The sequence below is a fragment of the Hemiscyllium ocellatum genome, chromosome 23 (assembly GCF_020745735.1).
Source record: "Hemiscyllium ocellatum isolate sHemOce1 chromosome 23, sHemOce1.pat.X.cur, whole genome shotgun sequence".
Classification (NCBI taxonomy): domain Eukaryota; kingdom Metazoa; phylum Chordata; class Chondrichthyes; order Orectolobiformes; family Hemiscylliidae; genus Hemiscyllium; species Hemiscyllium ocellatum.
The window spans coordinates 57,045,265-57,057,789 of NC_083423.1; the positions used below are offsets into that span (position 1 = coordinate 57,045,265).

At 43.7% G+C, this 12,525-nt stretch overlaps 1 protein-coding gene across 6 annotated transcripts in view; it reads right to left on the reverse strand.

Annotated features, from left to right (window-relative positions):
* The window catches only part of LOC132826955 (histidine ammonia-lyase), a 66,321-nt gene that overhangs the window by 32,461 nt on the left and 21,335 nt on the right, over positions 1–12,525 (reverse strand). For all 6 annotated transcript variants that reach the window (XM_060843280.1, XM_060843279.1, XM_060843278.1 and 3 more), the window contains one exon: positions 6,379–6,426. In XM_060843280.1, coding sequence (XP_060699263.1) covers positions 6,379–6,426 — 48 coding nt within the window. The remainder of the gene's footprint in view (positions 1–6,378; positions 6,427–12,525) is intronic.

Genomic DNA, 12,525 nt, shown 5'->3' on the forward strand with positions numbered 1-12,525 from the left:
TAACTAGTTTGTGAGACAGCTCTCCCGGAGTAGGCACTAGCCGCCAGATGTTAGTCAGGCCAAGTACCAATAAGTTCATAATTCTTTGAATTAGTAAAACATTGCTCCTAAGGTTTGAAAAGTGCTTTTGCAAGTACAGTGAGCAAGCCCCACCTTCAGTTTTTTGGTTTCTTTGTCACTCATATACCGAACAGGTCAATGGTTTACAGAAACAGCCTTCAACTGCAGGCAATATTTGCACAACACATAGGTCAACCCAGCTTAATCTGAGCTTCAGCAACAAGCGACACTTGAGAATGTATTTGCCTGGGATATCCTGTCCTTGTGAGAGATCAACAATGAAACGTTCTGACAAAACCTCATAGGTGGAAATGCAAGAAAAAGGAGAAGAGCTGATCCATTAACGCCCTCATTGCAAATCCAACCATTTGCAGCCTGGCACTCACAGAGCGTGAGTGAGCTTGCAAGAGTGGGTTAGAGTGAGACAGTGAGAAAATCAATGTCACGGTGGGTGTGGGATGGGAAGAGTGCCATAGCTGCCAATATTCAACTAACTCCCTACAGCTTTTCAATAGCAATGCCAAAAAACTAGCTCTGTGCACGGTTCAGTGACCGATCAGTGAGAGAGAGAGCGTCCAGATTCAATGTTGTTGCAGACAGGGTTTGGTGGAATCAGAGGGAAATATCAATCCTCATACTCCTTCCCCAACCGCAAAGTGCTTTCCCTCTGTCAGTATCATTAGGTGCAGGGCAGTGGGAGTGCTGCAAATGTCACTGCTGCTGATCGGCTCCGAACGTTCAAAACATAGTGAACAGGGAACAGTCCTGACACTCACTCCTTGTTTGTGGGTGAATTTGTATTTGCAGAATTACATTTTACTTTGCTCAAAAACTGCCATGAATCCACGTAAGATGCTGTAAATCCTTTTTTTAAGATTAGAATTAGTCTGACCATTGTGGCACAGACAGCCTCACACAGAGAAACTCACACCTTCAATACATTATCTGGGCCAACATGATACCTCACTTGAGAATGTAACTTTTACAAAAGGTCTTGCAATTTACATATGAAAGAACTGAAACCAACATGGTCATTCTAAAAGATGAGTGACTTAACAAACAATCCAGGTCTTTTTCAACATATAATTTCAGTTACATCGCACTGTAAACTTTTGCAATAAATTCTGTGCCTTACAATCTTATTCTCTACAACCACCTGATGAAGGAGCAGCGCTCCGAAAGCTAGTGCTTCCAAATAAACGTGTAATGCTAACTGTGGCGGAGTTGGGAGCACCTTTTGAGTTAGAAGAGAGTGGATTTACCAGCCTGTGGTAAAGACAGGGGTGAACACAGGAAGGATGATCCTGCAGATTGGGGTGTCCAGAACCAGGGGTCACAGTCTTAGGATCAGGGTAATCCATTTAGGACTAAGATGAGGAGAAATTTATTTTTTTTAAATTAAAGATTGCCTATAGTATGGAAACAGGTCTTTTAGCCAAACAAGTCCACACCGATCTTCCTAAGAGTAACGCACCCAGATCCATTCCCCTACCCTATATCTACCCTGACTACGGGCAATTTAGCATGGCCAATTCACCTAATCTGCACATGTTTTGGATTGTGGGAGGAAACAGGAGCATCCGGAGGAAACCCACACAAACACAGGGAGAATGTGCAAACTCCACACAGACAGTTGCCCAAGGCAGGAATTGAACCCGGTTCCCTGACGCTGTGAGGCAGCAGTGCTAACCACTGAGCCACCGTGCTGCCTTTTCTCCTAAAAAGGATGGTGAGCCTTTAGAATTCACTACCATAGAAAGTGTTGAGGCCAAAACACAATGTTTTCAAGGAAGAATTAGATATAGTTCTCAGGACTAAGGGGATCAAAGGACATGGGGAGAAAGCAGGATTAGAGACTGAGTTAGATGATCAGCCATGAACATATTGATAGGTAGAGCATGCTTGAAGGGCTGAATGGCCTACTTCTACTCCAAGCTTCTAAGAGGAAAGCAGTACTTATTTAAATCCTCCAACATTTTGTCTATAGTCTCCTCATCCTTGAGCAAAGTTTGGAATCTGTTTCATTCCACTGTCAAATGAAGCATCCCAAACCATGTCAACTAGGAGTGAAAATATTTCCACTCCTACCCCATCTGAATTGATCTCTGGTTACTGACTAACCCAGCAGTGGGAATATGGTTTGTTTTTCTTTGTTTGCTCTCTTGAAACCTCTTATAGTGTTGAAAACATTTTGTGGCACTTGGCAAAGCTCTTACCTCAGAATTGTAGGGTCAAGCTCTCCCCCAGTGAGCAGAGGACAAATTCCAGGCTGAGCATCACTCCCAGTGCATTATTGAAAGAGTGTAGCAGCGTTGGAGGTGTTAAATCAAGACTCCACCTGCCCTCTTACGTGAATGTAAAATTCTCACTAAACACCTACTCCTCAAATCAATATTATTCACACATTAGTGATACTGGGAGATTGCTGAGTTACCCATAATACATTGGTGATGACATTTCAAAAGTACTTCACTGGCTGTAAAACATTTTGGGAATGCCTTGATAGTATGAAATGCTTTGCATCTAAATGCAGATTCCTCCATGAAGCAAACACTGATTGATCAGATAAGACAGAGAACATAGAACATTACAGCACAGTACAGGCCCTTTGGCCCTCAATATTGTGCTAACCTTTAAACCAATGTAAGTCCATCTATCCTACCCTTTTTCATTATAATCCTTATGTTTATCCAACGACCATTTAAATGCCCTTAAAGTTGGTGAGTCTACAACTGTTGCAGGCAGGCCGTTCCATGCCCTTACTATTCTGAGTAAAGAACCTTACTTTTACATCTATATCTATATCTATCATCCCTCAATTTAGAGTTATGTCCCCTCAGGCGAGCCATCACCATCTGAGGAAAAAGGCTCTCACTGCCCACCCTACCTACTCCTCTGATCATCTTGTATGTCTCTCAAATCACCTTTCAACCTTCTTCTCACTAACGAAAGCAGCCTCAAGTCCCTCAGCCTTTCCTCATAAGACCTACCCTCCATCACAGGCAACCTTTCCAATGCTTCCACATCCTTCCTATAATGCAGCAACCAGAACTGTATGCAATTCTCCAAGTGTGGCTGCATCAGAGTTTTGTACAGCTGCAACATAACCTCATGGCTCCGAAACTCAGTCCCTCTACCAATAAAAGCTAACACACCGTACACCCTCTTAATAAACCTATCAACCTGGATGGGAACTATCAGGGATCTATGTTAATGGACACAGAGATCTCTCTGCTCATCCGCACCATCAAGAATCATAACTTTAGCCCAGTACTCTCTATTCCTGTTACTCCTTCCAAAGTGTATCACCTCAAACTTTTCCACATTAAACTCCATTTGCCACCTCTCAGCCCAGCTCTGCAGCTTATCTATATCCCTCTGTAACCTACAACATCCTTTGGCACTATCCACAACTGTACCGACCTTAGTGTCATCTGCAAATTTACTAACCCATCCTTCGATGCACTCATCCAGGTCATTTATAAAAATGACAAACAGCAGTGACTCTAAAACAGATCCTTGCAGTACTCCAGGATGAACATTTCCCATCAACAACCACTTCTGTCTTCTTACAACTAGCCAATTTATGATCCAAACTGTTAAATCACCGACAACCCCATGCCTCCGTATTTTGTGCAAATTGCTTACCATGGGGAACCCTTATCAAATGCTTTCCTGAAATCCATATACACAACATCAACTGCATTATCCTCATCCAACCATTTGGTCACCATCTCAAAGAACTCTAAGGTTTGTGAGGCACGACCTACCCTTCACAAAATCGTGTTGACTATCCCTAATCAACGTATTCCTTTCTAGATGATTATAAATCCTATTTCTTATAATCCTTTCCAACACTATCCACAACAGAAGGCATGCTCACTGGTCTATAATTACCAGAGTTATGTCTACTCCCCTTCTTGAATAAAAGGACAACATTTGCTATCCTCCAGTCTTCTGGCACTATTCCTGTAGACAGTGACAACATAAATATCAAAGCCAAAGGCTCGACAATGTCCTCCCTAGCATTCCAAAGAATCCAAGGATAAATTCCATCTGGCCCAGGGGACTTATCTATTTTCACACTTTCCAGAATTGCTAATACCTCTTCCTTGTGAACATCAATTTCATTCTAGTCTAATGGCTTGTATCTCATTATTCTCCTCAACAACTTTGTCTTTTTCCTGTGAATACTGACGAAAAATATTCATTTAGCTCTTCTTCTACCTTTTCCGACTCCACACACAACCTCCCACTACTATCCTTGACTGGACTTAATCTTACCCCAGTCATTTTTTTGTTCCTGACATACCAATAGAAAGTTTTAGGGCTTTCCTTGATCCTACCTGCTAAAGATTTCTCATGTCCCCTCCTGGCTCTTCTTAGCTCTCTCTTTAGGTCCTTCCTGGCTAACTTTTAACTCTGAACTGCCCCGAGCCTTCGCAGCTCATCTTTACATAAACCATGGTTCCCTTGCTCGACCACTTCCTCCCTGTCTGACAGGTACATACTTATCAAGGACACGCAGTAACTGTTCCTTGAACAAACTCCATATTTCAATTGTGTCCATCCCTGCAGTTTCCTTCCCCATCCTATGCATCCTAAATCTTGCCTAACCGCATCATAATTGCCTTTCTCCCAGCTATAACTCTTGCCCTGCAGTATATACCTATCCCTTTCCTTCACTGAAGAAAACTTAACCAAATTGTGGTCACTATCACCAAAGTGCTCACCTACCTCCAAAGCTAAGACCTGCCTGGTTCATTACCTAATGCCAAATCCAATGTGGCTTTGCTTCTTGGCCTATCTACATACTGTGTCGGAAAACCCTCCTGCACGTATCAGACAAAAACTGATCCATCTAAAAGTACTCAAACTGTAGCGTTTCCCATCAATATTTGGAAAGTTAAAGATCCCAATAACAACTATCCTGTCACACTGGCTCCTCTCCAGAATCATCTTTGCAATCCTTCTCTCAACATCTCTGCAGCTTTTCAGAGGCCTATAGAAAACTCCCAACAGGGTGACCTCTTCTTTCCTGTTTCTAATCTAAGTCCATACTACCTCAGTAGACAAGTCCTCATCAAATGACCTTTCTGCCACCTTAATACAGTCCTGACTAACAATGCCATACTTCCCCTTCTTTTACCCCCTTCCTTGTTCTTACCGAAACATTTAAACTTGCAACAACCATTCCAGTCCTTGCTCTATCCATGTCTCCAAAATGGTCACAACATCAAAGTCCCAGGCACCAACCCATTGTTGCATGTTCTCCCACCTTATTCTGGCTGCTTCTGGCATTGAAGCAGGCACATGTCAAATCACCTTCTTGCCTGCATTCAATCTTGCGACTTTAAAACCTTATTTATGTCCTCACTACTCTCAACCTGCAGTACACTGGAGCTACAATTCAGGTTCCCAGCCCCCTGCTGAATTAGTTTAAACCCTTCCAAAGAGCATTAGCAAATTTCCCCCACAAGTTATTGGTACCCCTCAGGTTCAGTGTAGACCATCCCATTTGTAGAGGTCCCACCTACCCCAGAATGTGCCCCAATTATCCAGGTATTTGAATCCCTCCCTCCTGCACCATCCCTGTCGCCACGTTGTCAACTCCTCACTCTCCCTATTCCTCACCTTGCTAGCACATGGCACAGGTGACAACCATAGCTAACAACTCTGTTTGTCCTAGCTCTAAACTCGCTTTAGGGAGCTGAAGCTGGAGGAAGTCCAGATCATTTGGGAGGCTGAGGGAATAATTAAGAGGAGTTACAGGGAGGTCATCCAATCTCAGATACAGGAGAAAGGTAGGTGGGTTACAGTCAAGGGTCAGAAAGGGAACAGGCAGACAGTGCAGGGATCCACTGTAGCTGTTCCCTTCAATAACAAGTATATCATTTTGGATCCTGTTGTGGGCATGACTTACTAGGGGTAAGCCATGGGGATACAGTCTCTGGCTCTGTTGCTCAGAAGGGAAGCGGTGAGAGGGGTAGAGCATTAATCACTACGGACTCCAAAATTAGAGGGACAAATAAGAAATTCTGTGGGAACGAGAGAGATTCGTGGTTGGCGCGCTACTTCATAGGTGCCAGGGTCCACGATGTCTCAAATCGTGTTTTTGGGATCCTTAAGGGGAAGAGGGAACAGCCCCAAGTCATGGTCCACATAGACACCAATGGCATAGGTAGGAAAAGGGATGGAGATAAAGGCAGAAATTTAAGGAGGGAGGGTGGGAAGACTTTTTGTCCACCAGAAATGCTCAAGAGATTAGTGCCAGTTCTAGAGAAAGGCAGCAGTCAGAAATACAAACTCCAGAATTACCTCTTTTGGTTTCAGTGAAACAGGTTTCAGCCCATGTGCTTGTAAAACCTAAAGAGAAGAGAGATTCCATTATTGTGGCAGATATTTCCAAGCGAGACCTTGAATAGGACGTTCTAAAGAGTACACACTTGAGGAATGTTTCGCACAATACTGCTGTCAAGTCAGCACTTTAATGCCTTAAATCTACACCATACACCAATCTGCAGAGAAGCCAGGCTGAATACCTTCCCAACATAGGATTTATTATAAGTCAGTTTGAGGCACACAAACTAAAGGCATTGCAGAGATAGAGAATGGTTTCATTTTCTTCAGGCCAGCTCAGTTACAAAAGGGCCCAACCTAAGAGATCAAATCTGAACTCAAAAATTAGAATTTTGTTTAAGAGGATCGAGGCCAGCTTGACTGTCAATTCAATTAGCCTGGAACTGTCAGAAATGTCCTGGATCAGGATTATTTTTGGCTATCATTTGCAGGTATCTGAACAGTGATTTTAACTTTGACCTCCTGTTTGGGGAGGTGGTGGTAGTGGTGGTAGTGGTGGTGAGGTTTGGGCAGTTAAAATGTCACCAGGTCTGCCTGATACATTCTCTCCCACCACCACTTTAATGGCCACGAGAAACCAATCAAAATGAAGTGACAAGCACAGCACACTTCATCAGTAGCAGTGGCAGTGAGTAAGAATAACAGAGATATCGTACATAAAGAGTTCAGGAATTTTTTTTGCTAATGTAGAGACAATGGGTTTGGAATGAAAGATATTGGTTTGCCAGGTAGGCACTCAGTAATGGAGCAGATTGGGAGAGATTCAAGCTACAGAATGCTGGTACAGTGAAGTCACCAAACCTAAACTGATGTGAAGTGCTGACGTCGAAACAGTCTACAGTAGGGAAGAGCAGCAGGTCAAGCAGCATGCAAGGAGCAGGAGAGTCAACGTTGCGGGCATGAGCCCTTCTTCAGGCTCATGTCCAAAACGTTGACTCTCCTGCTCCTTGGATGCTGCCTGATCTGCTGCGCTTTTCCAGCAACATATTTTCACTCTGATCTCCAGCATCTGCAGTCCTCACTTTCTTCTACCCTAGGGAAAAAGTGAGGACTGCAGATGCTGGAGATCAGAGCTGAAAATGTGTTGCTGGAAAAGCGCAGGTCAGGCAGCATCCAAGGAGCAGGAGAATCGACGTTTCGGGCATGAGCCCTTCTTCAGGATTCCTGAAAAAGGGCTCATGCCCAAAACGTCGATTCTCCTGCTCCTTGGATGCTGCCTGACCTGCTGCGCTTTTCCAGCAACACATTTTCAGCTCTACATTAGGGGGCCAGGTGAAAGTTTTCCTTATTTGTTCATGAGCATTCCTGGCATTTCCAACATTTGTATCCCATTCCTAGTTGCCCTTGAGAAGTGCCTTGAAAAACATGAAGGTAGATAAGTCCCCAGGGCCCAATGGGATCTATCCTAGAGTATTAAAGGAGGTAAGGGAGATTTCTGGGGCCTTGCCAGAGATCTTTGTACGCTCTTTAGCCATAGGTGAGATCCCAGAATAGTCAGTATTGTTCCTTTGTTTAAGAAGAGCAATAGGGATAGTCCAGGGAATTATAGGTTGGTAAGCCTGACGTCAGTGGTAGGGAAATTATTGGAGAAGATTCTTAAAGACAGGATTTACTCCTATTTGGAGAAGAATGAATTTATTAGGCACTGTCAGTATGGCTTTATGTGAGGAAACATTGTCTCACAAATTTGATTGAGGTTTTTGAGGAAGTAATGAAAACGACTGATGAGAGTGGGGCAGTGGATGCTGTCTGCGTAGAATTTACTAAAGCATTTGACAAGGTCCCTCATGGTAGGCTGGTCCAAAAGATTGGTCACAAGGAATCCACGATGAATTGCCAAGTTGGAAACAAAATTGTCTCGGTCATAGAAGCAAAATCGACGTTTCGGGCAAAAGCCCTTCATCAGGAATAAAGGCAGAGAGACTGATGCGTGTCTCTGTGCCTTTATTCCTGATGAAGGGCTTTTGCCCGAAACGTCGATTTCACTGCTCGTTGGATGTTGCCTGAACTGCTGTGCTCTTTCAGCACCACTGATCCAGAATCTGGTTTCCAGCATCTGCAGTCATTGTTTTTACCTTCGGTCATAGAAGACTGAGGCTAGATATGGAGGGGTGTTTTGCGACTGGAAATCTGTGACCAGTGGTGTTCCACAAGGATCAATGCTGGGATCTCTGTTGTTTGTAATAAACATATAGAGTCGGTTCTGCTATACTGCACATTTCTTCAACACGAATTGGCTCTAACATGATTGAAGAATTTAGACCATTATATGTAAAACACAAAAGTTTCCTTATCTGTATTAGGGAATATGGATAATCTTGGGAATTACAGACAAGTCAGTCTTACATCTGTGGTGTCCAAGTATTGGAGAGGATTCGGAGAGGCAGGATCTATGATTACTTGGAAAACCACAGTTTGATTAGAGATGGTCAGCTGAGAGGGGCAGGTCGTGCCTCACAAATCTTATTGAATTCTATGAGGATGTATCAAAACACGTTGATGAAAGTATAGCGGTGGATGTGGTGTACATGAAGTTTAGCAAGGCGTTTGATAAGGTTCCCCATGGTAGGCTCATACAGAAAGTGAGGAGGCATGGAGTACAGGGAAATCTGTCTGTCTGGATACAGAATTGGTTGGTCCACAGAAGTCAGAGGGTGGTGGTAAATGGAAAGTATTCAGCCTGGTGCTCGGTGACCAGTGGTGTTCCACAGGGATCGGCTTTGGGATCTCTGCAATTTATGATTTTTATAAATGACTTGGATGAGGTGGTGGAAGGGTGGGCTAGAAAGTTTGCCAATGACACAAAGGTTGGTGGAGTTGTGGATAGCGTGGAGGGCTGTTGTATATTGCAATGGGACATTGATAGGATGCAGTGCTGGGCTGAGAAGTGGCAGATGGAGTTCAACCTGAAAAAGCATGAATTGAATCACTTTGGAAGGTCAAAAGTGAATGCAAAATTACAGGGTTAAAGACAGGATTCTTGGCAGTGCGGAAGAACAGAAGAATATTGGGGTTCACGTCCATAGATCCCTCAAAGTTACCACCAAATTTGATAGTGGGTGTATGGTGTGTTAGCTTTCATTAGCAGGGGGATTCAGTTTACGAGCCATGAGGTTATGCTGCAGCTCTAGAGTGTCCTGGTTAGACCACACTTGGAATATTGTGTTCAGTTCTGGTCACCTCATTATAGGAAAGATGTAGAAGCTTTAGAGAGGGTGCAGAGGAGATTCACCAGGATGCTGCATGGACTGAAGGGCATGATATATGAAGGAAGGTTGAGGGAGGTAGGACTTTTCTCACTGGAGTGAAGAAGGAGGAGAGGCGACTTGATAGAGGTGTACAAGATGTTGAGTAGCTTAGATAGAGCGGATAGCCAGAGACTTTTATGCATGGCAGAAACGTCTATCACGGGGGGTGGGGGGGGTCATACGTTTATGGTAGTTGGAGTTAAAAAATCACAACACCAGGTTATGGTCCAACAGGTTTATCTGGAAGCTCTAGCTTTCGGAGCGCTGCTCCTTCATCAGGTGGTTGTACTACCTGACAACTGCCTGATGAAGGAGCAGTGCTCCAAAAGCTAGTGCTTCCAAATAAACCTGTTGGACTATAACCTGGTGTTGTGTGATTTTTAAACTTTGCCCACCCCAGTCCTGCACCGCATCTCCAAATCAAGGTAATTGGAGGAAGGTTTAGGGCAGATATCAGAGGTAGGTTCTTTACTGAGAATGGTGGGTGCGTGGAATGCACTGCCAGCCATGGTAGTACAGTCAGATACATTAGGGACATGCAAGCGACTCTTGGATAACCACATGGAAGTTAGTACAATGAAGGATATGTAGGTTAGCCTAATCTTAAAGTAGGATAGAAGACCAACATAACATCAAAGGTGGAAGGGCCTGTACTGTACTGTTCTATGTTCTATGTATTGGCTATAACATGATTCTGGCCCCATTGTTGGGATGGTTCTGCTATTGCACATTTTTCTTATAACTTGGGATCATGCAAGAACAGAATTATCGCATTATAATCAGAACCAACTATACAGATGATTTAGATGAGTAAAGGTGATCTGATTAATAAGGTTGCATATGACACAAAAATTGATGGATTTGTGGATAGTGAGGAAGGATATCAGAGGATAAAGCAGAATATAGATCAGTTGGAAAGCTGGGCAGAGAAATGGCAAATGGAGTTTGTGTGAGGTGATGCATTTAGGAGGTCAAATGCAAGAGTGAAGAATACAGGAAATGACAAGACCCCTGGGAATACGAACGGATAAGGAGGTGAAGAAAACATATGGCATGCTTGCCTTCATCAGTCAGGGCACAGATTATAAATGTTGACAAGTCATGTTGCATGTACAACACTTTAGTTAAGCCACATTTGGAATATTGTGTGCACTATAGGAAAGATGTGGAGGCTCTGGAGAAGGTGCAAAACGTTTATCAGGATGTTGCCTGGATGGAGTGTGTTAGCTATAAGGTAAGTTTGGACAGACTTGGATTGTTTTTGTAAGAGCATCGAGGCGGAGGGATGACCTGACAGAAATATATAGAATTGTGATGGGCATGGATAGGGTGGATAGTCAGAGACTTTTTCCTACTGTGGAAATGTTAAATGGTAGGGGGCAGAGGTTTAAGGCGAGAGGGGAATGTTTAAAGGAGATGTGTGAGGCAAGTCTTTATTATACAGAGGGTGGCTGGTGCCTGGAAAGTGCTGCCAGGGGAGGTAGAAGAAGATATTACAGTAACCTTTAAGAGGCATTTAGGCAGATTAACAGGCAGGAAATACAGGGGATACAGACAATTTACAGGTAGACAAGAGAAGTTTAGAATGGCATCATGGTCCGTACAAACATGGTGGGCTGTAGGGCCTGTTCCTGTGTACAGTTTGGTATATTCTAAATGAGATTGAGAATAGGTGATTGACGGTGGTAACTGGTCAGTGTAAAAGAGTCTTACTTTTTGTGGACAGGAGATAGTGGCCCATTTGTCTTTCGCTATGAGTATCACTGTGTTGTAACTGTACTGGAATAGTCTGGTGAGGGGTGCAGTTATTGCTACAGCACCTGTCTTCATTTTGCTGCATTTTTTAATGCAAAAGTCAATGCTGCCAACCAGGGCAAGAGACCGGGAGTATGACATTGCTGGTGCTGCTGTATTGCAGATCAGACATGAAGGCAACACTTATGTATCTGGTTGATGGCTGTAAATGATCCCATGGCAATGATTCAAAGAGCAGGGGAATTATCCTCAGTGCCCTAGCCAGGCCAATATTTGTTCCAAATTCAACCTCAGTATTGTGCTGGTGCTTGGGAAGCTGACAAATTCACTGCTGCTTTTCCTGCATCAGAAGTGACTCCAGGTCGAAAGGAATGAATTGGCTGCAAAACACTTTCTGTGTGTTGGTTGTAAAGAACACTATATAAATGCAGGTCTCCCACTTTGCTTGATCCAGTGCCTCCCACCATTTCTTGATATCACGTGGAGTGAATCAAATTGGTTTAAAACTGGTAAACTAGAAAGTGTACAGAAAAGATTTACAAGGATGTTGCCAAGTCTGGAGGGTTTGAGTTATAAGGAGAGACTAGATTGGCTGGGATTTTTTCCCTGGAGCGTCGAGGGCTACAGGGTGACCTTACAGAAGTTTGTAAAATCATGAGGGGCATGGACAGGGTCAAAGCCAAGGTCTTTTTCTTGGGTAGGGGAGCCCAAAACAAAAGGGCACAGGTTTATGGTGAGAGGGGAAAGATTTAAAAGGGACCTAAGGGGCAACTTGTTCATGCTGAGGGTGGTATGTGCACAAACTACGAAAGGAAGTGGTCAAGGCAGCTACAGTTACAATATTTAAAAGGCATCTGGATGGGTACATAAATAGGAAAGATTTAAAGAGATGTGGGCCAAAAGGCAGGAAAATGGGACTAGTTCAATTTGGGATACCTGGTTGGCATGGTTGAGTTGGACTGAACAGTCTGTTTCTGTGCTTTATAACTCTTACATAACTGCAATGCTGGCGACCATCGGAGAAGGCCAAGATGGATCATCTGCTCAGTACTTCTGGCTGACGCAAATGCTTCAGCTTTATCTTCTGCACCAATGTGCTGGA